Genomic DNA, 27449 nt, shown 5'->3' on the forward strand with positions numbered 1-27449 from the left:
TATCTTTGATTCATTCATGTGTGCATGAAAAATAGTTCACTAAGTTGTATTGCTAAAAACTGTTCCATTGGGTGGATATACCACAATTTATATACATCTCAGTGGAAAACATTGGCATTAAAACAAGATAATACTCTTTGATTCAATAGTATCTTTCTAACGTTTTGAATCTGTTAGAATCAAGAGTAAAACCTATTATTTATTTAAAAATCTAGATTAATACTTGTAAACTAGAAAACAAAGGGATACTTTTCAAGCTGTAAGCCAAAAAAAAGGAAAGAAAGAAAGAAGAAAACCAGTCACTCAAGTTATATTCTAGGCAGAAAGCAGAGCTAGACCTGTGAGTCCTGGCGACCTGGACAGGGAGGGCTATGGTGGGTACAGCAGAGCTAGCTAGCCCTGTGCATCCTGGGGACCTGGACGGGGAGGGCTATGGGGGAGGGCTATGTTGGGTACAGCAGAGCTAGTCCTGTGTATCCTGGGGACCTGGACGGGGAGGGCTATGGTGGGTACAGCAGAGCTAGCTAGCCCTGTGCGTCCTGGGGACCTGGACGGGGAGGGCTATGGGGGAGGGCTATGTTGGGTACAGCAGAGCTAGTCCTGTGTATCCTGGGGACCTGGACGGGGAGGGCTATGGTGGGTACAGCAGAGCTAGCCCTGTGCGTCCTGGGGACCTGGACAGGGAGGGCTATGGTGGGTACAGCAGAGCTAGCCCTGTGCGTCCTGGGGACCTGGACAGGGAGGGCTATGGTGGGTACAGCAGAGCTAGCCCTGTGCGTCCTGGGGACCTGGATTGGGAGGGCTATGGTGGGTACAGCAGAGCTAGCCCTGTGCGTCCTGGGGACCTGGACGGGGAGGGCTATGGTGGGTACAGCAGAGCTAGCCCTGTGCGTCCTGGGGACCTGGACGGGGAGGGCTATGGTGGGTACAGCAGAGCTAGCCCTGTGTGTCCTGGGGACCTGGACGGGGAGGGCTATGGTGGATAAAGCTGGGGGAAGATTTGAACAGGAAGGGAACTTGCAGGGATGGGCCTATGTCTGCCAGGGGTAGGAGGGACCAGTGGCCTGACAGGGGTCCCTCTGCCCCCAGAACCTCTTCAGAAGAGGCCTTTGAGCCACCCCAGGCACCTGTCTGTGGAAGAATTAGCTTATATTTACCTGTAAGTTGGCTTTATGATTGGTATGAGTTCAGAGGCTGCCTGTTTTTAAAGGAATTTCCCTCTGATGCCAGAAATTTTAGATAGGGGGGCCCAGCCTTCTGTTCTGCTTCTAGACAAAAGGCTTTAAATAAAAAAGCCAAGTTGATCAAACAGATCTGAAACTCATACTAGAGTTGTTTATCATTAAGTGTAAATGACTCTGGGTTCATGGGGAGAAGACGTTTATTGTAAGATTTGTTTTTCAGGGCGTCTGTTGCCGTAGCCTGGCAGACAAGTCTCAGGACTGGGACTGGGACAGAGATGTGGAGTTGTCAGGTCAGAGTGTTTGCTGCTGATTTAAGTTCTTCATTGTGAGTCTGCCAAGAAGATCAGAGCAGCTTCTTGAACTTGAAATGTGGCCATTGAGACTGAGGAACTGGATTCTAATATTGTGTACTTTTAATTAAATTTAGACAGCCACATGTGGTTAGTGGCTGGGGTTTAGATGAGATGGTCCTGGAGCTCATGTGTCCGTCGAGTGGAGGAGGCACAGTTGTCCTCACCGCTCACATTTGTTCTTTCCTCCTCACTTCTGTTTTGGGTTAAATGCACTAGTCAGATTTGTATGTGAGTTAGACGTGCGTTTGTGGGGACCCCGCTGTATAATGGAGAGCAGTTTAGTTAAATACAAGGAAGGAACAGTCCATTGGCTTCATAATTCTTTCTGTTTTATTGAAAGTTTTTGTCCTTCACAGTTTTGGCTGGTTGGCAGTTAAAATAACACTTGGATTTTTGTGAGAAAATAGTTAAATGGAACCTGTTACAGTTAAATCTCTTAAGTCAGGAGTGGGCGCACTGTGGCCTGCTGCCTGTTTTTATACGCAAGCTAAAAATGGTTTTTACATTTTTTAACGGTTGGGAAGAATTCAGAAGAATATTTCATGGCATGTGAAAAGTATATGAAATTCAAATTTCAGTCTCTATAAATACAGTTTTATTGGAACCCAGATATACTCAATTTGTTCACATAGTGTCTGTGGCTGCATCTGTCTCCAAAGGCAGAGTTGAGTATTTGCCACAGAGACTATCTGGCCCAGAAAGCTGAAAATATTTACTGTTTAGCCCTTTACTTACTGAAAATTTTGCTCACCTCTTTCTCAGATTTTTAAGGGCCTTTATGCAGAAATTGGAAACTTAACATGAATACTGGACCCTTTGTATTTAATAGAAAATTTGAGGATAATCAGTTGGGTTGAAGCTCATTTGTTTGCATTTTGAGCAGTGCATTTATAGGCAGACGGATCTGTGACTAAATGATTCGGATTTAAAGCACTTGGAGCCACAGTTCCCAAACTGTGTTCTGAGGCACCCCAGAGCACCCCAGGGCTGTAGGATATTTTTAATTTTTGAAGAAACACAGTCATACTCTGCATTTCTTAAACACTGCAAACTCCTAGTTCAAGGTAGCTCGTGGTCTCCACACCACACTGCATTGCCTTTGATGGTGTCACGTCTTTGTGAAGCCGGGGTCGCGGTGGTTGCTGTGCTGAAAGGCGGGCACCGCAGAGGAATCTGTTCAGTAGGAAATGGCGGGGGCAGGAGGGGGGCAGTGGGATCCAGTGATCCCAAGAGGTGCACACACATCTTTACGAGTAATTCTGGCTATTTAGGAGTGAAACAGGGACAGTTTTTTTCCTTCAACTTAAGTGTATTATTTTTTTGAAACAGTTACTGAGTTATTAAGACAAATGCTTTTAAAGTTGTTTGGCCCTAATGATTTGATCAAGTGGTGTTTCTTTTGGCCTTGGGGCACCCTGAAAATGATCCTGAGTTTCCAAGGTTGCTGGAGCCGAAGTTTAGAAACCTCTGACCTAGAGCACCAAGTAACAGCGCTTTAAGGACAGATGATCCCAGAGTGTCATCAGGGATTATCCTCAAGATAATAAACAAACTGAGTACAGGGCCCCGGGCTGTTGTCTGGCATGTCCATCTTGCGAGCTTGCAGAAATGTGACACAGTTGAGCAAGTGTGGGCCTCAGTTTTCTAACCTACGTTAAAATACCGAAGATGTGGTTAAACAAGCATACTGGATTATCCTGTGAATTTTATTTGAAAGCCCAGCAACTCTGTGTCGGTCCTAAGGACTGTGCTAACACAGGTGGTCTTCCTGGACGCTCCCGCGGAGGAGTGTGGTGCGGGGCTGCGAGGCACGGGGTGCGGTGGCCCGCGCTCAGCCGGGCCTTCACTGTGCAGCGGGCCCCCGTGTGAGGGTCCGCGCAGACAGCGGGGATGGGGCTGTTCCGTCTTTAACCAGGACCCACCAACACTGTCCTCTGGTGTGCGTTGTATCTAAGGCAAGAGCCGAATGGTAGTCCTGCTTTAGCCAAATGTAAAGAAGCCAATTTTTAAGTAGATTTAGATGATTATGACACACTTGCACACTCACCTTGCACTGGGGGGCGAGCGCAGGCGGGGGGCACTGTCCAGTCATGCGTTATGGTGCCTGCTGCCCCTTTGTACCCACTCCTTTGCCCCTTTGCTCACTGCTTTTTTTTTTTTGTCACGTACTAGTACTTGTTTCTAGGACTCAAAGGGTTAGGAAAATTTGAGGTGGTAGAGCGCTGTATTTAGGACCAACTCGTGCTGCTATTTGGGGGGGAGACCATCGTCAAAGGACACTTTGGGTTCAGAGCACTTCCATCCTGCTTGTCATTCAGCTCTGCACGAACACTGCCCCTAGGAGTAGAGTCCACCAGCCTGCATTACTTCAAAGAGGTCAAAAACCCTACTACTGTTTGGTTTTTTGGACACTTTAAGAATGTCATAGTAGGGATAAATCAGATTAGTGACCTGTCTGTGGAGGTGATAGTTTGCACATGTGAAGCCTCAATTTTGTGGGTAGGTTTTGCCAGGTCCTTTGAAATTGCACCGCTGTTGCCTGCTAATAGTCGCCTGAAGGTCAGTTAAAGGGCAGGTGGTACAGGTGGAGTCCAGTCGGGCCGCAGGGCAGAGGACAGATGGTCACTGGGTGCAGTGACTTTTCCTTCATGCAGGCCTGACACCCCACTTGGCACGCATGCCCTGAGTCCGTGTACTGTTTCCTGAGAGAAGATTCAGGGATTTTAGAAGGAATCCTGAAGTTTTGTATCCTTTAACAAAAATATTTCATATTCAGAACTGGTGGAGCAAAGAAGTCAATATATGAGTGAAAGAAACGGCTGTCTTGGTGCACAGCTCCCCACCTTTCTCACCAGTGTCTTCCCATCCCATTGCGGAGTGGTATATGTTGAAATGGCTTTTTTATCAAATGCACGTAGAGCTGATTTGTATCGGTGTGTGCTAACTGTGAGAGTGGGTGTGGGGAGGGAAGGACGCATTCCTGGTAAAGAAGGCCTGAAGTACCTGGAGTGGTGAGTGCTTGGGTGCGCGGTGCACGGTGTGCGGGCAGCACGGCCGCCACCTGTTCCTCCCGCTGTAATCTCACCCTCCACAGTCTCATCATAATCGCACTTCGGTGAGAAGGTTCTAGAAGAGAAACCAGCCTTTTATTGGGTTACTTTGGCATCTGTCGTGATTCTCTGAGATGCCCTTTCCCACGGGTTAAACTCAACGTCTTTTCCAGACTAAATATTACCTCTGGAAAAAGTGTGCTAGCAAGATCATTGAATTTGAGGTTGTCTGAGAGGAAATTAATCATTTAAACCTCAGATATGTTTGATCTTAGAGGGAAATGGCTTGGAGTGTATTAAATTTTTGTATGTTTCTTTTTGGTTTTAGTGTAATCGTTATGTTTTCTTGTTTGGTCTTACCAGTGGGCATCCAGCCTGTTGTTATGACTTGGTATCTGGGTCCAACTTAAGACTGGTGACTGAGGGAAGTGACTTCGGGTTGAAAATAGCGTTCATCTAATGCAACTGTGTGCACCGTTTTGCTGTTGTCCGTTTGCCAGTCTTGCACTAGTTTGAAAACAGCTGAGCTGATGGGGCCGTGTCTTTGGATGTATGAAGTGTAGCATGACAAGCTGGGTTATACCTTTTCTTTAAAGTGGCTCAGATTCTCACACGTTTTAGTTTCTATTAAAGTGGTGTTAAGTGTGCATATATTTATTGACAAACAGCACGTCATCGGGAGCCTCGGTTCAGAGGTGGCACGTGGAGCCCGTGGGGACTGAACTGCAGTGAGATGCGGTGCAGGGCCCCCAGGTTCCCTGGGTCATTGTCACTTTTACTGTACGGGATCGGCTTGGATGTTCACGTGGTTTGAGTTTCAGCCGCAGACGTGCTGCTTGTAGAGGGGCTGCCAGAGGAGAGACCTCCGTGCTCCCAGGAGCTGGTGCAGCCGCGCTCCCTTTTGGTTTGGCTCCTGTTCCTCCCACCAGGAGTGCTCCCTTCTCTTTGGGTTACTCCTCTAAAGCTGCCCACCTTTCGAGACTCACCGAAGCCTTCCTGGGGCGCCGAGCGGAGGGGTTTGGTGTCAGTGCAGCCCACGTGCTGGGCACGCCTCCCCCCTCAGAGGAGTGGCCCTTTCCGCTCCTGGCTCCAGGTGTCGCCTCTCCTAGAGAAGCCCCATTCCTGGTCCTCCACTCCTGTGTTGCAGAACCTCCGCGCAGCGCCGGATGCGGGGGCCTCCTTGCAGTCTGTTACTTTGATAGTGCACTACAGGATTACAACTCTGAGGGACTTTGGTCAGTTTGCCACATTCTCTTCACCTGCTGTGTATTTGTGTCCGAGCATTGGCAGCTTCTGAGAGAGACTCCTGCCGTAGTTAGTTTTCTCACTTAACCGACCCTTTCCTGGGTAAAAGCAGATCTGTTTATAGGGGTCACGGCTGGCGCCGTACAGCACCCAGCTCGCTGCTGGGAAAGCAGCCGGCTTAGTTTGTTGGCTAACTTGGGTGAGAACACAGTTCAATTTAAAGGTAGTTTCTTTAAATGGAGTTTTTCTTAGAAGGATTTTCCTGACAGAACGCAGGGTTGAGCTCATTAATTCTCAAGTTGAAATGTCTTCAGTAAAATAGGGTTTTCTTGAGCACAGTGCTAGCTTTTAATATGTCAAAATTACATTCAAAGGTTGGTTAAAAACTGAAAGTACTGTTGCCAAGCTCCCAAATTGCAGGCTCCGAAACCCTTTCTGAAAGAGGAGGAGCGGGTGTAGGAATCTGGGGGAGGCCGAGTTCCCCAGGAGGCAGCTTTCCGCCCAGGGGCAAATGGGAAAGGCTCGGAGGGTGCTTTTACCATTGAAACAGCCGCTGTGTTAGACACAAGGAGTGAACAAATGACTGCAGCGGTCACTTTTCTTACAAAAGTAACTTTTCCCTTTAAGAGGAGACATCAAAGAATGTTCCCCCTCCTCTAAAGAAATTACTTATGGAAGAGTTGATTTTGTTCAGCCTTTCTTGATTTTTGTGTTTGATGATTGTTGAGTGTGATCAGGGAACGACTTGACAGCCCTGCAGACAGTTTGCAGAAAAGAAGAGCTTTGAGAATGACGCCTGCCCTTCTGATGCCGTGCCTGGGCCTGGTAGACGTGGAAATGGGTCTTCCTCATGTCTCTGCTCCAGAGAGTTCTTAGTGCAGGACACAATTGAAGGCCCCCAGTGTGGGCTCTTTGGCGTTTTAAAAATAGGGAAGCTGCATAAAATCCAAGTTGCTGGCTTGTCTGAAAACCGGAGGCTTGAGCTCGCTGGGCCTGCATCTCGGTCTCTGAGCTGACCTGAGCTGGCCAGGGGCGGGAGGCCCCCGAGAAGGAGCAGGCACTGCAGGACCGCTCGCGCGGCCGGCTGCCTGGGCTGGGGCTCGGGCAGACCTAACGTCTGGGTGCATTTTCATGAGGTTGGGCTTGTCTGATTGTTCCTCGTGATTAGCCTTAGGTGCGCTGGTTTTGTCATGAGGACTGTCTGGGCTGTGTGTGCTTCCTTTTTTCTTTCTTTTTTTTCTTGTTTTCTTTAGGGGGGGCAGCAATTAGGTTTATTTATTTAATGGAGGTGCTGGGGAGGGAACCCGGGAACTCATGCGTGCCAGGCCTGCGCTCTGCCCCGAGCTGTACCCTCCCCAGCCTGCCTGTGCTCTCATTGCACTGCATCAGGTTGTCAGATCATCCCGTTGTCGGTCCTGAGTTCAACTGTTTGGCTAAGGTGATGTTTACTAGATCTTTCCATTGTAAAGTTACCGTTGTCCCTTTGTGACTAGAATCAGCAGGAAGACAATTTGAGACTGTGGTGTCTTTTCTAATAACCACCCTTCAGTAGCGTCCATTGATGATTGGTGTCCGAATCAGTTACTATAAATTGATGGTTACACAATGGCGATTTTTCTAATTCTGTCATTCCCCCTTGTGATTATTAGGTGATCTTTTCCTGTAAAATTTCCTCCTCCGCCCATTTTTCTTGAGTATCACTGTGTGGTTTATAATGCTTTACCGCCTTTTTTCTTTCTGTGCTGAAATTATCCAGAATTGGCAAGTGGAACCCCTTCAGGCTGGTTCCTGTGTCGTTTTGACACCTCCCCACCAGTCATTGAACAGTTCCTTGATTTCTGGTAAGAAATGCCTCAGACGCACCCTGATCTTTCCTCGCTGCAGACGTGCAATCAGCCACCTCTCTGAGGAGCACAGCTTCCTGTCTAGCAGGGAGTGGTAGTTAGAAAACAAGAGCTGGAGGCCAGTGTGCTCATGGCTGCTGAGGTGGTGTTGCCTCTTGGCCCTTCCTGTGGGTGGAGCTGGAGCATATATTGATGTTTTGAGTAAAATTGGAATGCTTCTGTTTTTCAGAGGCTTCATAAACTTTATGGGTTATAGTTCATGCTGAAAAACCAGGGTACTGGTATCCTAGGCAATTTCAGAGACTAAAGTTTTGTCGGCTTCTTGCAGTATTCCTTAGACAGACGTAGCCCTCTGGACAGTTAGGGTTTTCTCTGTGAACAGAGGCAGAATTCATTAACCTCACAGATCTCTGACGCGTAGGCCAAGGTAAGTGAGCACAGAAGCAGAAGGCTGGATTCACTGGTTTGTTTAGTAAGCTTTTACTCCACAGTTCAAAAAATGTCTGTTGAGGAGGGACTTTGCTGTAGGCTTTGAGTAAGGTCCTCATTCTCCTGTATAATCGAAGAGAAGTAGGTGAAACTAACATTGTAAATCAGCTACACTTCAATAAAAAATAAAATTAAAAAAAGAAAAAAACATAATTCTCAAAAAAAGAGAGAGAGGAAAAAATAGCACTTGGTCTCTGCCTGCGGCTGAGTGTCACCTGTATGTGGTGTTCGGGTGCTGGGTGGAGGGGAAGGTAGGTGGTTACTGATCACTTTCCACGCTGACGCAGCTTCGGGAGGAACGCGCCAGTCCCCTGCGTTAGTGGCTCGTTAGCCTGGATGCCTTAAATGCCACCTGGCCGGGTCATGCTGCGGTGAAAGCGAATGTCCCTGCAAGTATGAGCCTACATGAATGGATGATTTTACAGGGAATGGAAAGTTTTCACTGTGTTTTGAATTCAAGGCTAGCCTGTGTGGGTAATGCCTTCTGCTGACCACGCTGTTTTGAGAATTTAAAGGATGTTGTGGGTATTTTTTTAAAGTGATCTAATAGGTGCTTAAATAGGAGAGATCCTAGTGTGGGTTGTTTCTTGCTGAGCGCTCACTCTACCCTTTATGTAACTTAAAAAGACTCGTTTTGTTTGAAGCCCTTGTATCCTTGTATATCTTAGTGCTGGAATGTACAAAGCCTATTTTTTTTTGTATGAGTAAAAGTAGACTTATTTAGAGAGATGTACACGGGGGAACAAGGTGAGAGTGGTTAAAGTGAAGGTAGGTACCCACCCCACAGACACAGTTGGTTTTTTTTTTTAATGTAGTAAAGTTTAAAAGTCAGTTTAGTGTCCGTGTGCTGAACAAATGAAGCAGCTTTTTTCTAGAATTGTTCATGTGTGCAGCGCTCAATACTGACAGATTTTAGGGCCTCATTGAGACTTACTGTGGTATGATCTCAGCAGTTGAATAAACTTCATAAATGTTATTATAACATGCACTGAGAAAAATAGCGTGTGGTTTGTAATCTCATTATTGTGGTTATGGGATTCAGAATGTGTTTGAGTGGAGGAAGGGCGTAGGTAAGCTTGGAGGATGTATTTTCAACTCCCAAAGGAAAAGCATTTAAAAAGCAAATGCAGTTGGTCACCATGTGGGTCCTGCCTCCCTCCCAGACCATCCCGTGCGTGATTCTTGTGAATTCTCCTAAAAGGTGACTCTGGTCACGCGGTGGAGTTCCCTCCTTCCCCACAGCCCCGTCGGGGAGGTCAGCTCCAGGAGGGCAGGGCCTTCTGTTGGTCTCAGCCACCCTGTGCCCCGGGGCCTAGCCACGTGATGGTGCTTGGTAGGGACGTGCCTGGCCACAGTGTCATTGTAGGCCACCCTTTCCCTCGCCTGCCGGCTGCGGGTCCCTGCCCGTGCCCTGAGGCTTCCTCGAAGTCTCACTCCTGGTCCTCTTTCCCTGAAATGCTCTCCGCTTATCGCTGCCTGCGAACAGGCCTTCCCAGCTCGGAGGCCCAGTGTGCATGCCTCCTCTCCTTGGCAGCCTCCCAAACCTCATCCCGCCAAGCTGAGCGTGTTCTCTCCTTGAGGCCTCACAGCGCTTGCTTCTTCGTAGGGCACTTGTGTATTCCCCTGACACCTTGTCCTGAACCACCTGCATCATCCTCCCCGCCCTCCACGTCGCCCGCTGGTACCTTATAAATGTATGAATGGCAGGAGTGCAGCACGCTTTTCAGGTTGGGGTAACTTTACGATGTTATGAGAGAAGATGGGGTACGGACTTGGGAACTGAGGGTCACCGGAGCAGAGTGGCAGTGAAAATGCCGGGGGAGGAATGGCTAGGTGGCTCTGGTGCTTTCTGGGGTCTTCCGTGACAGCTCTGGTGATGTGAGTGTTACTTACATTCAGATGGTCAGAGCTGTTCAGGGGGACGTCAGGGAACTTCCCCACGAAGGCCGACTTTTTCTAGTGTGATGGTGCTCCTGCGCCTTGTCAGAGGTGAAATCGGAGCACTCTGCGCCATTTTCACGTTTCCATTCATCTTTTCAACACCATAAATTTTTTGCTCAAATCTGTGCTTGGTTGTCATTAATTTAAGATAGGAGGTTGCGGTCCTCCCCACCCCCTTTTTTACTGCAGCCTGATAGGAGAGCGGTCGGCAGTCTAACAGGACGTCAGCTCGTGGTCCCACCCCCTGGGCAGCAGTGCTGGGGCGGGCTCTGGGCTTCCCTTCTCATGTGTCCCCTTCAGCCCCTGTCCCGTGGTTTCCTGTTCACACACATCTGGGAGCCGCTGGATGGCTTAGGTTTTAGTGTGAATTCAGCAGTATCTTTACAGGCGTCTTCACAGATTGCTACAGAGCAAACTAAATCTGGTTACTGAGTACATTTTCTAAAAGTTTGTATGAATTTTATAGCAAGTTGTTTTCTTCCTTTTTTAAAATTAAGTTTTCATTTCGAGGTAAGATAGATTCATATATATAAATGGTACACTTTCACAAGGAGTATTATGGAGAGATCCTGGCTGCTCTTCACCCATTTCCTCCGGTGGCAACGTCTAGGGACAGTGTCATCCTTCATCACAACCAGGGTATTGACGTGACGCAGGCAAGACACGGAGCATCTCCCAAGTGTCCCCCTCTTGCTGTTACAGTCGCACCCACCCGCCTCCCACACCCACCTCTTTCCTCACCCCTGACAATCATTATTAGTCTTTTCTCTAGTTCTATGATTTTGTCATTTCAAGAATGTAACCAAAATGTTTAAGTCCATGATCTATTTTAAGATAATTTTTATATAAGGTTTGGGGTTAAACGGAGGTCCACATTTTTTGGCCTCTGGATGTGTGATTATTCATGAAAAGGCCATCCTTCCTCCATTAAATTGCTTTTGCAGCTTTGTTAAAAAGTCAGCCAGGCATGTCTGTGTGGGTTAGTTTGTGGCGCTCTGCTCTGTGACCAGTGCCGCTCGGTCTGGATTACTTAAGGCGTATGGAAAACCTTAGTGCCAAGTAGAGGGGTGCCTCCCAGTTTAGTCTCCTTTTTCAAAATTGTTTTAACTATTTTCATTCTTTTGCCTTTACATGTACATTTTAAAATACATGTATAGACAAGGTCTATAAACTACAGAAAAAAGTCTTGCTGGGATTTTGCTAGGGATTGTGTTAAGCCTTTATATCCATGTGGGGAGAGTTGACATCTTTACTATGTCGAGTCTTCCAGTCCCTGATCATTGGATGTCTTGTTGTTTTTCCATGAGAGCTTAAGGTTTAAAGACAAAGATAGCTGTGATGTCACACGTTGACCTGTATCAAGGGACGATTTTATTCCAGGGAGACTATTGATGACAAACTGTCTGGTTGCATCTTTGTTCAATTCCTCTCTTAAAAAATTTACTCATAGGCCTATGAAAGGAGGTTCCCCACGTGTCCTTTGATTCCAATGTTTGTGGACAGTGACACTGTGAATGAATTCAGGAGCGAAGATGGGGCCATTCACGTGATAGAAAGGCGCTGCAAGCTGGACATCGACGCGCCCAGACTGCTGAAAAAGGTAGCGGAGAGGGCGCCTCATGGGGCGGTCCCCGGACACCAAGAAGAGCTTGTGCTTAGAGCATCTGCTGCAGTTGGATGTTACTCATTAACCCTTTTTCTTTCTGTTTCTGTCTTAAAGATTGCAGGAGTTGATTATGTTTATTTTATCCAGAAAAACTCACTGAATTCTCGGGAGCGCACCCTGCACATCGAGGCCCACAATGAGACGTTCTCTAGCCGCGTCGTCATCCGTGAGCACTGCTGCTACAGCGTGAGTGTCGCGTGGGCCCCACTCTGTCCTGACCCCACTCTGACATCTGAGAGATGCAGCAAAGGGCCGGCCTGAGGTGCTGTGCCCCTCCAGGAGTGGAGCTGAGTCTCTAGCCTCTGTCTTCACCGCCTGCCAACCCATTTCAGAAACTTCTCGTCCCTAATAGGTCTCTCTGCTTTCCCCTTACTGTCCTACAGTATATCCTCAATGCCAGATCCAAAGTGATCCATTTAAAGTGTGTCAGATCATGTTACACATGCTGGGCTCACAACCCTGCAGTCTGCATTTCCCTCAGAGGAAAAGCCGGAGGCCTTACAGTGGCTCCCGAGGCCCTGCGTTTCCCCCGAGCCTCACCTCCGCCGTCCTGCCTGGGCACAGGCCTGCCCCCTGTCTCTCTGTCACTCATCACGTAGGCGTGCTTCCCGAAGGAACTTGCTCCAGGTGCTCCCTCTGCCCCTGGGTCTCTGCTTGACTCCCGTCCTTGCCTCCTTGAGGCTTTGCTCAGATCTCTCCTTCTCGATGAAGCCAGCCCTGAGCACCTGCTTTAATTCTGCATCCTTTTAATAGCCCTGCACCAACTTTCCTGTTTTCCGTAGCGCTTGCATTCCAACAGCGATGTAATATCTTACCTGTTCTGCTTTTAGCCAGCTGTCTGTCTCCTCCTGCTAGACTGTAGGCTTCACAAGGCAGGGTCTTTGTTTTGTTCAGGGTGGAGGACACTGCTCGACAAACATGGAGAATGAGTGAACCAAGAATGAAAATGAAGCTCTCCTTTCAGTAGTAATTTTTAGAATATTTTAGAAACATTATTGAGCCTTTTCAAGATTTTGCACCTCTCTGTGTAATTTTCATGATAATAACATTGTTAGCAAGTGTTCTTCCTGGGTACCAGCTGAGGGGCAGATGGGATTCTCAGTTGTTAGTGTAGTTTCTGGAACACTTCCTCTCTTACCTGCAGGTTCACCCTGAAAACGAAGATTGGACCTGCTTTGAACAGTCTGCAAGTTTAGATATTAAATCTTTCTTTGGTTTTGAAAGCACAGTGGAAAAAATTGCGATGAAACAATATACCAGCAACATTAAAAAAGTGAGTCTGTTTTGGGATCTTTTGGCAAAGAGTAAGCGTGCGTGTCTGAGATGATCCAAGCTGGCAGTCTTTTCAGGAGGCCAGGACTGGGTTAGGCAGGGGTCCCGGGGACTGGGAGGACAGACGGGCCTCAGACGATGATGCTGGTTGCTAAGGAAGGGAAGAGGGGTCGCGTGCAGCCCCTGGCCCTGGCACTGCCTGCTTGGGGTCCCGGGAAGGTGAAAGTTGAAGGGAGGGGGGCAGCTGCTTCCAACAGCCCTGGTGCCAGGGGGAGGGGAGGCACCGCTGTGCTGAAGAGACACTGCCCGGTGGTCTCTCGGGGATCCCAGGCCCCGGCGGGTTGGGCTCCTCTGCCCTGGAAGAGCCTGCCTTCTCGTTTTTATGCTGCTGCTCGTTTTGGAATTTCGGGGATGAAACGTGTGGTGCGGGGTTAGGAGTGCTTTCTGCAGGCTTGTTTTAAGTGGTGTTGGGAAGCAGGTGGATTGAAGCAAACACATACTGAGTACAGGTGTGGGAAATCGGGGCTTTTAACCGGTTATGTAAAAAATTCCATCTTAGATATTATTTCCCAGACCTTTAGAGAAGAGACAGTAAAATATTTCTGAAAAACAAAAAGACATTTGGCTTTTTTCCCCTCCTATTTATTCTGTAGCGACTCAGTTTTGATTACAGTTTTTAAAAACCAATGAGGGATGAATACTTTGAATGCTTGGTATATGCTGACCTTGAAACTGGTTTTGCTTTAAAGGGAAAAGAAATAATTGAGTACTACCTTCGCCAGTTAGAAGAGGAAGGCATAACGTTTGTGCCCCGCTGGACCCCGCCTGCCATGGCGCCCTCTTCAGAGACGTCCTCATCCTGCAAGAAGCAGGCGGCGGCCTTGGCTCTCGCTGTCCCGGACCCTGCGCTGAGGGAGGGGCTGGGCAGCGAGCCCCTCAGCAACCCGGGCGGGGCCCCCGAGCCCGCGGTGGGAACCCCCGACGGTGGGTCTGAAGGAGGCTTCATTCTGCGAGCAGGCCTCAGGGGTTACCTCGGGTCGTGGCCCCTCTGGCGGCATAGCTGTTCCCCGGGGGAAAGACTGACCCTGTTACTGTCCCCCTTCCTCTGCTTGTGTGACACGCTCACGTTATGTTTTTGTTAGAATGAAGACACTTAAAAAGTTTTTTTTTTAAAGGACGGGATGGGTTATATCAAGTTATTCTTTTATTGAGGCCAGGAAATGGTTTTTGTTTTAGTTGAAGGTCTCTAGTGAATGTAAGGCAGGAACTAACCTTTTGACACAGTTGTATCGTCGCCAAACACACTTTATGCTTCCTAGGGGCCAGGCACTGTTCTAAGCACTTTATGAATATTTGCCCATTTAATAATAGGTCCTTTGAGGTAGGAAGTGCTTCATGTCCTCATTTTATCTACGAGTTAACCCAGGCTCAGAGAAGCCAAGTAACTCGCATGGAGCCACACAGCTAGTAGTAGGTGGTAGGCTCCACAGAGCTGTGCTGCCTCTGTTGTGTGTTACACACACACACACACACACACACACACACACCTGTTTTATCTCTCAGTTAATGCTCGCTATAAAATAAGAAAATTATGCCACGCAGACGTTTTGGTGGGTCATGGGCATTTTTCTTCCCGTACGTTCTTTGTAGCTCAGCTGTGCCGTTGGTTAGCTTTCAACAGGTGGCAGGTATTTTACCTGGTTTGGGAATATGTTTTATTTTTCACTTTGTGAATTTTTCTTTGCTAAAGTTAATTTGAAATCTTAGTTTTATACGATGTACGTCCTCTTTATAGGACTTCGAATTAAACATCATTAAGTATCTGTAATAGCCATCATTTTACCATGAATAGAGTGCCATTTTGCAAATAGAGGTGGCCTGCTGGGAATCGGGCGTGATGGGGTCCACATGTTTACCTGTGGCTCGGTCACTGACTGGATTTAAAGACCCGTGTGGCTTCTCCCAGGCGGCTGCCTCCCTGCAGTTTCCCTCACCCCTCAGACTCCAGGTCACATGTGAGCGTCACCGAGTCAGGGGTACTTTGGAAGCCTCAAGCTCCAGTGTTCTTTGTGGTAAACAGTGTCACCTGGTTTGCATTCCAGACAAGCTAGACGCAGACTACATCAAGAGGTACCTGGGTGACCTGACTCCGCTGCAGGAGAGCTGCCTGATCCGGCTCCGCCAGTGGCTGCAGGAGACCCACAAGGGCAAGGTGAGAAGCCACAGCGCGTGCGGAGGGCTGCTGCGAGGCCCCGGCCCGGGCCTGTCCGCAGTTCCTCAGAGTGAATGTCCCCTCCCACCGTAGCTGGGGATGTCCTCCCATCTCGAGGGCACTGAGCCTGCCCCTTTGTGCGGGCAGCCGAGCCTCTGTGGCAAGTCAGGAGGCCCTTCTGTGTATAAGTAGCTGTATTTTTCTAGATGTTACAGAGAGTGGTCCCACTTAAAAACAATTAGATGTCAAGTGACAGAGCAATGTTATATTCCAGGTACTCACACATTTTCATTTTCAGAAGGTTTGGAAGCAGTTCACCGATTATGCAGAGATTAGAAATGTTTGGGCTTTGATGAGGTTTTGGTAAATACCCTCATGAGGAGTTAGATTTTTATAATCCTCAGACTGACGGGGAACGGTACGGAGCAGAGGCAGGCCTGTGTGTCTAGTGACCAGCGTTCCCAGTCGTGGGAGGCGAGGGGTTGCGTGCGGCTGGCCTGCTCTCTCTCCTGTCAGTCTTGTCATTGTGCCCAGAGCCTGGGACCGTTTAGCATCAGCTGTTGAGGGCACAGCCACTGGGTCAGCGGCTGCCGTCTGTGGCACCAGGCCCTGTTTAAAGATCTTTAGGAAATCCTCCCAGCAGTGTGGGAGGTGGGTGAGGCTTTTATCGCCCTGTTGTGCACACGGGGAAACCGAGGCTCAGAGACGTTCCTGCATCTTAGAAGGTCTTACATCCCTGGCGGGCCCAGGTTTGGAGCCGGGCCATTGGGTTCCAGAACCGACATTCCCTACCCTTCCACATGACCGTGGTCCTTTCTGAGTGAACCTACCACCATCTTGTGCTTGGAGTTGCTGTCCCAGGAGCGGGGTGGGTAGTCGGTGCCGCCTGCACCCTTGTCATCTCCTGCGCCCCGGTAGCCTGCATCCGTGAGCATGTGGCCGAGGAGGAAGACCGCTGGGCCACGTGAGGAGCAGACACGCTCTTGGCCTTGTTTCTTACTCAGGGAAGCCGACCCTTGACGGCCAGTAGCGGCAGCGAAGGTCCCTGTGTCCGGACATTGCCACCGTCATCAAAAGCAGCAGCACCTTTTTGTATTCTAAATTTTTGTTCAACTGAAATATATATAGAAAGTGCACAGATCGTAATAATTCACAGATTAGCATCTGGTGTTTAAGAAATGACTTATGCCTTCACTCTGCTTCACTGAATCTGCATTGGGAACGGTATAAAGGTTATTCAGACTTAAAGCGTTAAGGAAGAATTTTCTGGCAGTGACTAATTTTAAATAGTGCAATAATGCAGCTCACTCTTGATGAGAAGTGAGAGTTTTAGAGTCTTGCTCCCTTGGTGACTCAGTGTTTTCCCTTAGCAGCTTGAACATTGCTTAGAAGCATCTCTTTCTCCTCACAGATCCCAAAAGATGAGCACATTCTCCGGTTCTTACGCGCCCGGGACTTCAACATCGACAAAGCCAGAGAGACCATGTGCCAGTCGTTGACTTGGCGGAAGCAGCACCAGGTGGACTACATCCTCGACACCTGGAACCCTCCCCAGGTCCTTCAGGACTACTACGCGGGGGGCTGGCACCATCACGACAAAGGTATCTGTGCACGTGTAGCTCAGGACATGCTCACAGACCTCCTTCCACTGAACTGAGCGGGCCGTGAGCGCGTGGTCCCTCCCCTCTCCCAGCTTGCCCGGGGACGCCGTTTCACCGCGCCGCCTGCGAGGCGCCCGAGACCGCGTCGTCTCACCGCTCGCTGCCCCTGGCAGCTTGCTGCACTGCGTCCCTTACTTACTGGGGTTTGCCTGACTTACTTAAAAACCTTTGAAGGCACAGTTTTTGCAGGAGCACAGAACGTGTAAAGGTACTTTCCACTGACTTAACCCCTACAGTGTCTGTGAAAACATGTAGCCAGGTTTTCCACATCAAAAAAGTGGAGAACTTCAGCTCTGCCTGGGGAGCGAGCAAAACGCAAACCAAGGACAGCGATACCTGAAATGCTTGGTGAGGCGCGTGATTCGGCCTCACTGGCCAGCCGCGGCGGCAGCCTGGCGGTGGGCGGCGTGTGGTCCCTGCAGGGCCCTCCTCCACCCCAGCAGGCTCTTGCAGACTGAGTAGCTCTGACCTGTTTCCTGGTGTCGTCTGCTGTGTTTCTCCAGGTTAATTATAGCCTCATTAATTTTTACTAGAAACATGTATTTATTCTGCTTTCCGACCCTCAAAACATTAAAGTTTGGTAGTGACACATAAACAAATGTGCCTTATTAAATGTTGGAAGAGACTTTTTATAAATCTTCCTTTCAGCATGATTTGGGAGCATGAGACCCTTTTGCTGTAAGTGGAACAGGTCCAAGCCCGGGTTATGGAGGCGAGGCTCACCAGGTGACAGATACAGGGGAGATTTGAGGCCTGAGTCAGGGCGACAGCACCGCCCTTGGTTCCCAACAGAAGACAGGCCTTAGCTGCTTCCCAGGAGTGCAGTCCAGCCCCGTGCTTCCTGCTGCTCCCGAGACACCCAGTGGCAGGGGTCTAGGGTGCACTCGGGCCTCCGAGGCCTTTCCCTCCTCGTCGCTGTGCCGCGGGATGACGGGGAGTTTATGGAACGAGCTGGGGTCCCCTCAGGCTCCGCCCATCAGACCTCCAGGCTCTTAGGAGGTAGAACCAACGTGTCCTCATTTATCTCAGTCCTTAGGGTAGGAATTAATTAGGCTTTTTAAAAACCCTAACATTAACTTTTTGGTAACTTATGAAATGAAAAAAAATTTTTTTCCCCTAAGAAATAAAATTTTAGATGTCCTCTGTATTCACGGAAAAGTGTGAGTATTTGAGGTCCCCCTGCTGTTGGACGTCAGAGCTCAGCTCAGCCCCTGGTCAAGTAGGAGGCTGGGCCCAGCGATGGCCATGGTCAGCGCAGGTGGTCTGAGCTGGACAGAGGCTGAGCCCTGCTGGGCCCCCGCCCCAGGCCGAGCTGTCTCTGGGACCCGGCTTATAAGCTGCTCCATCAGTTGGCTTTTGTTTTTCTCTTTTACGATGTTGGAGGGGAGGAAGGAGAGGCTCTTATATACACCACAGAAGGTAGCTGCTGCTTCGCAGAGCAGGGAAGAGCTGAGCTCATCTGGAGTGTGGGCGTCAGGCTTCTTTGAGCTGTGCCCCAGCCTCGTGTCACAAACGGTGCTAACGCTGCCCCTCCTTCCCTCTGCAGACGGGCGGCCCCTCTACGTGCTCAGGCTGGGGCAGATGGACACCAAAGGCTTGGTGCGAGCCCTCGGGGAGGAGGCCCTGCTGAGATACGTGAGTGCTCCCTGCGGACACCCCCAGGCTCTGCGGTGGCTTCTCTTTCTGTCCCTGCCAGCAGGAGTGGGATACGACAGCTGTCCTGCTGGAACAGCATGCATTGCTTTTATAATTAGAAGGGAAGACCTATTCATATATTTTAAAAACTTCAAAAGAGGGCATGAAAGTTACACAGATGCTTTTCACCGTGGGGAGGCATGGTTGGCATAGTCAGGGGGCTGCGGGGACCTGGTTCCACATCGTCCCCTCCCTCAACCCTCACACTGGCTCGCTCCCTGCCTCCCACCCTCTCCTCCCCTGCCGGTCCCCTGAGACATCCAGTGGCAGGGGTCTTTTTCATTATAGGTTATGATAAGATACTGAGTACAGTTCCCTGTGCTGTGCAGGAGGACCTTGCTGTGTATCTGTTTTATATATAGTCGTTTGTATCTGCTAAGTCCAAACCCCAGTGTAGCCCTCCCCGCGCTCGTTCCCTTTTGAGCGTGAGAGATTCTTTGCCCGTGATGTGTTTTGTGCATATAAATATGTCGGAATTTAAATAGATGACTTTTTGGTTTACGTGCCTCCTAAAATGCACTGTGTCTGTCCCCTTGTAGCTGGAGGGCAGCAGCCGTGTTGCCTTCCTAGACTGATCGTGGAATTTTTGTGGCCCTTTTACACGTAGGTTCTCTCCATAAACGAAGAGGGGCTGAGGCGGTGTGAGGAAAACACCAAAGTCTTCGGCCGGCCTATCAGGTGCCTGCGATGCCGCGTGTCCTCTGGCTTAGTGACAAAATGCGTTCCATCTTCCTGGTTGAGTTTAGAACCAAAATTGGGTTTCCTTTTTAGGACCAAATCTAAATGGTTTACTGTTTTCCATAGTGTTTTGAAAGTTAGAAAATAGATTAAAATGTAAAACATGTGAAGTAGTCAGCTGGTGAGGGGCAGTGGCTGGCCTTTGGCGTTCCTGCCTGTGAGCGCCGCGTCACCTCAGCCGGGTGGCTGGCCTGTCTGCAGTCTGCATGGTGTTTGGGAGCCCAGGGTGGCAGGTGGTGGGGTTTTTTCCTCCTTTTTTTCCCTTTTTTTCTTTTTTGGTGGCGGGGAGGCTATTTCAAGAGCCTACTCTGTGCTCTTAAACCAGACTTCTGGTTATGGTAAACTGTTCTGCGAGTGTGCGGGGTTCGGAGGTTGGCCTTGAGAAGGGCTGACTAGCGTGTAAGTCCCACGAGGGCAGGGGTTTGGGCGCTTCTGTTCTCTGCTGTGTCCTGGGCTCCTGAGATAGTGCTTGACCCAGTGAGCCCTTAGAGAGGAGTAGGTCCCTGCAGGTCAGTCCCGCTGCGCATCTGAATGCCCACCCGCCCCGTCGGGTGGTGGAGGGCTCGGCACAGGGCCGGCTCGCGGCCTCCCGGGCGGGGCCTCTGAGCGCGTCAGACTGAGGCTTTGACTGTCTGTCAGCTCCTGGGGGCTTTGATATCTCAGGGGCTGGTCTTCCCACACCCACCCCATGTGCTTGATACAAGCAGTTACAAGGAGAGTCCATTACACTGTAATTTTAAAACCTGGTGTCGTTTTGGAAATGGATACAAATGACTGTATATAATACCGAAAAGAAAAGCAAGCCGCCACGGGCCGCGGTTTGCCGAGTGTGCCGGGCATTAAACCCAGCTCGCCTGCACCTGCAGCTCGTGGACCTGCCTGGTGGACCTGGAGGGGCTGAACATGCGGCACCTGTGGCGGCCGGGCGTGAAGGCCCTGCTGCGCATCATCGAGGTGGTGGAGGCCAACTACCCGGAGACCCTGGGCCGCCTCCTCATCCTGCGGGCCCCCAGGGTGTTTCCTGTCCTCTGGACGCTGGTAGGTTTCCGCACCGCTGGCAGTAACCGGGGGCCAGTCCTGGAAGGCAGACATGTGTGTGTCTGTGTTCATGTGTCTGTGACCTGAAGTCTTAGCTAGTTAAGAGAAAGCAAAATCAGCATGGAAAGCTAAGTGTCTTAGGGAAAAAGACCCTGAAGGTCCTCATGTCACACACATGGCTTCACAGGAAAAATGCATCAAACCTGAATTTCCTTTCCCCTGCTCCTACCGCCTCCATAATATCACAGTAATTTTAGTTTTTGAAATACAAAGCAAAGCAAAAATGACTATGTGTTCTTTTCTAATTATTCATAGGTTAGTCCGTTCATTGATGACAACACCAGAAGGAAGTTCCTTATTTATGCAGGAAATGACTACCAGGGCCCAGGGGGCCTGCTGGACTACATCGACAGAGAGATCATTCCGGACTTCCTGAGTGGGGAGTGCATGGTACGTGCCTCTGCGGGTAGCTGCGGGTTCGGCGGCTTACAGGGGTCGGAACGGGGGGCGTTGGTTCGCACAGATGATTTTCAGGACTTGGCTTTTAGTTTTTGGTTTTTGGCTGGCATCTCTCTGCTGTAGGGTTAAACTAAACAATCATTTAGGTGGTTGTTGATAACATGCACATTCTTCGTGTTTAAATAATGAGAACTTGTTTTAGAATCCGTGTAATTGCAGCTTGCTTTATTCACTGAGCTTTGGGTGCATCAGATTTTAAAACCTGTTTTAGAGGAGCCATGCCTTTTTGAAAAACATTGTTAAAAAATCAAATTGGTTCTTTCTTGACAATAAATCAGGGTAACATTTTAAAGGGGATCATTAAGGGAACTTCATGTAATTTGAGGTTTTAAGGGCATTGAGTTGCTAGGTTATCAGGCAGCTTCCTCCACGTCTGTCCCCTGTGCTTGACGAGGGCGTCAGAGAAGACTCGGGGCACCACTGCCCCACGGGAGGGTGGAGAAGACCCAAGGGGCCCACGTCCTTTGCTGATGTGCAGCCGGCAAGGGGTGGTGGTGGTCCTCAGAGGAGGGATTTCTGTCGTCCTTCGTATAAAGAGAGTCAGCCTCTGACATGCGGAGGTGTGTCCGCCTGGACTTGACTCCTGGTGGTAGCTAACGGTCGGGCTCGGGAATCTTCCTGGATTCCTGGAGGGATGTGACCAGCAGCTCTCAGGCCTTCAGTCCTGCTCTAAGGAATGGCAGGTGGCATCACAGTGCAGCACAAAGGAGCAATGAGTCCGAGGACCCTGCGTCACCCAGCGCTCGGGAGAGTGAAGCATGAGGTCAGGTCTGGAGAAACCCGCAGGCGACTTCCGTCTTCTGAGAGAGCAGCGGCTGCCCCTTCCAGCCGTGAGGTAGCATCTGGGCTGGAGCAGGAGACTTGACTCTCATGCTGACCCTACGCTGTGTTCACGACAACAAGAGTCCCTGAGGTGGCTGAGGTCTCCACCGTCCGGCCTTTAAGGCTGCTCAGCTCTTGTGTGCTACTGTTGGGGCTGGCGTGGAAGAGGCGGCGTTCAGTCCTGCCTGCCTGCACCTGGCCGGGCTCTAACCTCATGTCAGTCTGGGGTCTTCTGCTGTGACCTCACAGCTGTGACTTGTCACGGTCACGGGGCACTGCCACCTGGGGACAGCTGTTTCTTTCCCGTGTGGTCGCTGCCCAGGGCTGATAATGGGGAAAATGCTTGAATTTTATGAACCTGTGTCTTAAGTCATTATATCAAGGCCAGTTAGGAGATTTATGAGATGTACAAATTCTAAATCAGCCTGTTTGAAGCAAATTTAAAAGACGCTACCCTGTTTTATTTTTTGGCTGGCGTTATGGACCGATCATCTGACCTGGGTTAGGTACAAAGCCTTCTTCATGGATCATATGTCTTGATTATAATCGCATATAATAAAAATAACGCCTGTAGCTGCCGAGAACAAAACTCTTTTCCTAACCTGTTGTTGCCCCTTTTCAGCGCGGCATAAAGTCTTGTAATTCTTATGTAAACCAGCTTGAGTAATTGGGCCCAGTCCCACGTGCCTTTGGTGTGGATTCTGTGCCAAATCTGCTTCAACTTGTTCTCATTCAAAGCAAGACACATGTACTTAACTGGTTTTTAACAATGACTTTGCTAAGCAGTACAGCGGATTTTATGACACTGCCTCTGTTTTCCGTTTCCTGAGCGGCTCCGAGCTGTTGAGGGGGTTGGGGTGGGGGGCTGGGGCGTGTATGCACAGCTCTCACCACTGCCTTTCCGTCCCAGTGTGAAGTCCCGGAGGGGGGCCTGGTGCCCAAATCTCTGTACAGGACAGCAGAGGAGCTGGAGAACGAAGACCTCAAGCTCTGGACCGAAACCATCTACCAGTCCGCCAGCGTCTTCAAAGGGGCCCCACACGAGGTACGGCGCCGGGCGCATCCGCAGGTGGTCCCTCTCTGCCGGCCTTTCTTCAGTGCGGTGCCTCTGGGTTTAGCTTAGAAGAATCAGATACCTTTTCTGGCCTTTGTAGGTTTTTGCTGACCCTCGGTCTTCAGTTTAGGTGGACGTTGATGCTGAGGGGCGGGCATCTCAGAACAGATGCGGCCGCAGCGGAGCTTGGGTGTCTCAGCGTCCGGTTTAGCCGAGCTCCTTCGCACACGGGATGCGTCTCCGGGCTCCCTCGTGGGAAGATTTGTGACTCCTGAATTTGACTTAGTCAGTGATGGATAGGACCAATTCCACTTCCTGTTTTTTCTTGCCCAGCGTTGGTTATTTATTATTCCTAAGGACTTTGCCCGTTTCTGTAAGTCTGGCCGAGTGAGGAGCACCAGCCTGTCTCCATCCTCTCTCCTGGCTGTCACGTGGCAGTGCAGAAGCAGGAGTGTCCTTGCGTCCTCACACGCGCGGGTTTGCCGTGGGGCCATTTCCTGGACTCTGGGTTGTTGGGGTGGCAGCGCCTGGCACGGAGTGGCGCTCGGCCGATGGTGGCGCCAGGAGTGGAGCCGTGCCACCTCCTCCGTCCTCCCGGCCGGAGTGGCTCCCGCATGGCGGCCGGCACTCGTGGGCAGTGGACTGGGTGCGGCGGTTTGAACAAGCAGAGACAGGTTGGATGTGCCTCAGTCACGCAGTCTGCAGGCCCGACAACTGTCTTGAGGGTGGTTTGTATTAATTTCTAATTTGGAGGCCGGCAGGCTCAAGGGGGCTGAGTTCTTGTCTTTTCCTAGGTGACCTCTCGTCCAGGGTAGAGGGCTGAGTGGTGTGATCTGTGCTTGTGAGTCACAGGGTGTCTGTGAAAATGCTTCCCCGTCAAAACAGTGAGCTCTCCAGTTCTGCTCGGGGCTTAAGTAAAGCACGGATCAAGGTGAAGACTGAACTCCATGTCCCCGCTGTGAGCGCAGGACGGGGGTGCCTGTCAGCCGAGGGGCCGACGTCTCGGGGGAGCTCCGCCCTGCGGAGCCATGTGGGTGTCATTAGTGCCACTGCTGGGCTTGCACGCGGCCCTCGTGCTGTATGCAATCTGCTCTGTCAGGAGAGTCTGTGCTGGTCCGTTAATTGTGAGGAGTGGCCTGGCAGCCAGGGAAGGGCCTGCAGACGAGAAGCAGGTGCTCGGATGTCACGTGGGGCGCGGCAGGCAGGCCTCTGGGCGGGTGGGGCACGGGCCTGGCTGCTGCTGAAGTATTTCGGTGAATACGTAACTGTTCGCAGCTGGTTTTAATTCTCACATCCCTCCCCCTGTAATCTTTTGAAACTATAACTCTGATCATTCCCTGCTGGGAAAGCGTATGGGCAGAGTATAAAATTCAGCCTTTAGATTGGCACTCGCCCCGCAGGCCCGCCCCACCCCCGTGCTGCGCGGCTCCCTCTTCCCACCCGGCCCCGTGGCCCTGGCCCTTAGTGACCCCCTGTGCACATGCCCTCCCCTGCCTGAGCACTTCCTTCCCGTCCCGCCCGGGCTCTCTGTTCCGGGACCTTCCCTGTGCCTCCAGCCCAGAGCACCCCACGGAGCCACTTCTGTCCTGTCCTGCATTATTTCTGTTTTGTATCAAGACGTCGCTTACAGCCAGGACCCGGGATTGCAGGGTGCTGTCCAGAGGTCGTGGAGGGGGGCTCTTGGGCCATAGTGTAGCTGGCAGTGCAGAGCTTGCCCGGGACATGGGGCAGGAGCCATCGGTCTAAAGAACGCGTGAGCGGGAGACGGGCTTGTTGCGGAGTCGGGTGAGGCTGCCCGCTGTTGTGATTTGCACCCGCCAGGGTGGAAAAGCTATGGGGGGGGGCACTGCTGCCACCACGGTGGCGCAGAGGCTCGTGGTCACCTCAGTTGGTTGACGCAACCTCTTGTTCCAGATTCTCATTCAGATAGTGGACGCCTCTTCGGTGATCACTTGGGATTTCGACGTGTGCAAGGGAGACATTGTCTTTAACATCTACCACTCCAAGAGGTCGCCGCAGCCGCCCAAAAAGGACTCCCTGGGGGCACACAGCATCACGTCCCCAGGTGGGAACAACGTGCAGCTCATAGACAGAGTCTGGCAGCTGGGCCGCGACTACAGCATGGTGGAGTCGCCCCTCATCTGCAAGGAGGGGGAGAGCGTGCAGGTGAGCTGGCCTGGGACTCCCTGCAGCTGGGCGGCTTTGTCTGGAGGAGGAAGTCCTGCTCCTCCCTGCCCTGCCTGCTGTCTGGACGAGCAGTTGGGGTGTCCTCTCAGTCCTGGCGCGAGTGACTCAAGTCGCCAAGCGAGTCTTAGGAGAACTTGGACCTTGGCGGCGTCCAGGGCTTGTCTCTAAAGGCAGGGGTCTTTTCTAGAAGTACCTCCACAGAAGCAGCTTGGGAGGTGGGAAGCGGCGTTAGTCCACGTGCACAGCCGGGATTCAGAGGGCTCCTGCTAGGCTGGCCTTGGACTGGCGGCAGCATCCCCTCGAGGGACGAGCACCCCAAGAGAAGTGAGAGAGATGAGCACTCAGGGAGCCGTCACCTGTCGTTACTGAGCGTTCTGACGTCTTTAAGATGCTCTGTTGGCTCTCTTGTGTGGCGAGCTGTTGTGAGTGCTGGAGCTCGGATGGTATGGTTCGTGGTGCTTCTGGCCTTCGTAATAGATGCAGGATTTTGCCGCCTTTACAGTTTTCAGGGATAAGCAACTCAGCGTCTCGGTGGTCTTAGAAACAGAGTAAAAAAGAGTATTTTTTAAAATAATGAACATTTTTAGCTGTATCACGATCTTTCATTCCAGAATTAAGGGAGACAGTAATTTTCACTGATTGGCTTTCTATTTCAGATCGACATCCTTTTAACCCAGGGTACGTGGGTGAGGTCATTGGAAGCGTGTCAGAGAGAGCATTGCCTGGTTCGGGCAACCTTTTTTGACCTCACTCTGGTGGTCCTACCTTGTGGGTGCCGCTTCCTCCAGAGACTGAGTCCTGGGGGCAGACGGCCTCAGAGGGTCACTCCCCGTGGCCTTCCCAGCACCAGCAGAGACCTGGCTGTGGGGCTGACCCTGGTAATGAACCAGCATAGCAGATCCTTCCTGAGATGGTTAGTCATCACTGCTGGGCCCGAGTGCGCCCGGCGTGTGCCAGCCCTGCTGTGGGCGAGAAACTAGGGAGGGAGCCCTCCTCAGCGGGCGCTGCCTGACTCGTTCCAGGGCTCACACGTGACGCGGTGGCCGGGCTTCTACATCCTGCAGTGGAAGTTCCACAGCATGCCAGCCTGTGCGGCCACCAACCTGCCCCGGGTGGACGACGTGCTGGCCTCCCTGCAGGTGTCTTCCCACAAGTGTAAAGTGATGTACTACACTGAGGTGATCGGGTCCGAGGATTTCAGGTACGGGCTCCCCTCGCACGGCTGGGCCACCACGGGGTCAACAGGGTAAGAGGGGAGGCTTGTACGGCAGGTCCTGGGATGATAGGAGTGGCCTTTGGGCCATCTGTCATTGGCAGTTCATGGCATCATCTGTGTGCAAGGGCGGGGTGGGGTGGCCGTGTCCCCTGGGGTCCCAGCACAGCCACCCTGGCTTTGTAAGTGCTGGGGGAGCAGGGGGCAGGAACGACCAGACAGTCAGCGTGTGGCGGGGTGGCCGGCGGTGGGTGTTCACACCTCCCCCTCCCTGTGCTGCCTACAGGGGCTCCATGACCAGCCTGGAGTCCAGCCACAGCGGGTTCTCCCAGCTCAGCGCCGCCACCACCTCCTCCAGCCAGTCTCACTCCAGCTCCATGATCTCCAGGTAGTGCCCAGTGCGCGGAGGGGACGGCCGTGCCACCTCGGACCGCCGCTCGCCCGCCCGCCCGCGCGCCCGGCGGCCGCAGTGTGCAGACTGCTCTCACCCTCTAGGTAGCAGATAGCTCTCCAGCTGGTAAACGTAGTCACTGATCCCAGAACTATCTGCACAGGTAGTTTTAACTGTAATTCTAACTCAGTAGCCATAGATTTTGTATCCAGTATGCACAAAATCCAACCAGAGCACAAGGGCTCTCTTGAAAGAACAGCAGTTTATATACCAGTTATGAGGTTGATTGACTGTTTCAACTGTTGATGCAAAAAATGTTTCCAACAACCTCCGCACTGTCCGTTAGTGGATCGATCCCTCCAGCACCCGTCGGAGGTGACCCGCCTTCCTCCGAGGAGCAGACGCTGCCAGCCTGTCCCCGCCCCCCGCGTCGCAGCCCTCACCTCCTCCCTGCCGTGGTCCACACGGTCCTCCGCGGCAGGGACGGCCCGCCCGGGCCCTTCTCCTCCGAGCAGACGCCGCTTACCCGGGAAGGACTCAGGCAGCCTGCGGGCGCCCCAGCCCGGCCCCCGGGGCCACGTGGAGCCGCTGCTGAAACTGGGCGCTGGGGGTCGGGGGCTCTCGGGGGGTTCCCCACGACGCCAGGAGAAACACCGCCATCATTGAACATTATTTTCTCTTTCTTCCTTTTCATGTTTTTGGATACTTACAGAGCAGGATTTCTCTACATGAACCTGGGCCGAAGGGCTTCTTTCCCCTTTCCTTCTGCTGTGTTGCTCTTCCTGCCTGCACGGCAGCCCGAGCGCCTCCTAGCCCTGCCTCCCTGGGTCCCTCGCAGCGGGACAGCGTCCAAGCCCCAGTGGCCCTCTAGTCGC

General features: G+C 51.3%; 1 protein-coding gene across 8 annotated transcripts in view; it reads left to right on the top strand.

The window, feature by feature from the left end:
• SEC14L1 (SEC14 like lipid binding 1) overlaps positions 1–27449 on the top strand; it is a 52267-nt gene that overhangs the window by 19769 nt on the left and 5049 nt on the right. For 6 of the 8 annotated variants that reach the window (XM_072939659.1, XM_072939663.1, XM_072939658.1 and 3 more), the window contains 14 exons: positions 11557–11706; positions 11827–11958; positions 12917–13045; positions 13794–14028; positions 15147–15256; positions 16668–16857; positions 18464–18552; positions 19220–19290; positions 20217–20388; positions 20704–20838; positions 22640–22774; positions 24698–24949; positions 25993–26171; positions 26470–26571. In XM_072939659.1, coding sequence (XP_072795760.1) covers positions 11557–11706; positions 11827–11958; positions 12917–13045; positions 13794–14028; positions 15147–15256; positions 16668–16857; positions 18464–18552; positions 19220–19290; positions 20217–20388; positions 20704–20838; positions 22640–22774; positions 24698–24949; positions 25993–26171; positions 26470–26571 — 2081 coding nt within the window. Of the gene's footprint in view, positions 1–11556; positions 11707–11826; positions 11959–12916; positions 13046–13793; positions 14029–15146; positions 15257–16667; positions 16858–18463; positions 18553–19219; positions 19291–20216; positions 20389–20703; positions 20839–22639; positions 22775–24697; positions 24950–25992; positions 26172–26469; positions 26907–27449 lie in introns of those variants that run through there. The other 2 variants (XM_072939661.1, XM_072939664.1) reach the window with 2 other exon arrangements.

This window comes from Vicugna pacos, chromosome 16 (genome assembly GCF_048564905.1).
Source record: "Vicugna pacos chromosome 16, VicPac4, whole genome shotgun sequence".
NCBI classification, from domain to species: Eukaryota; Metazoa; Chordata; class Mammalia; order Artiodactyla; family Camelidae; genus Vicugna; species Vicugna pacos.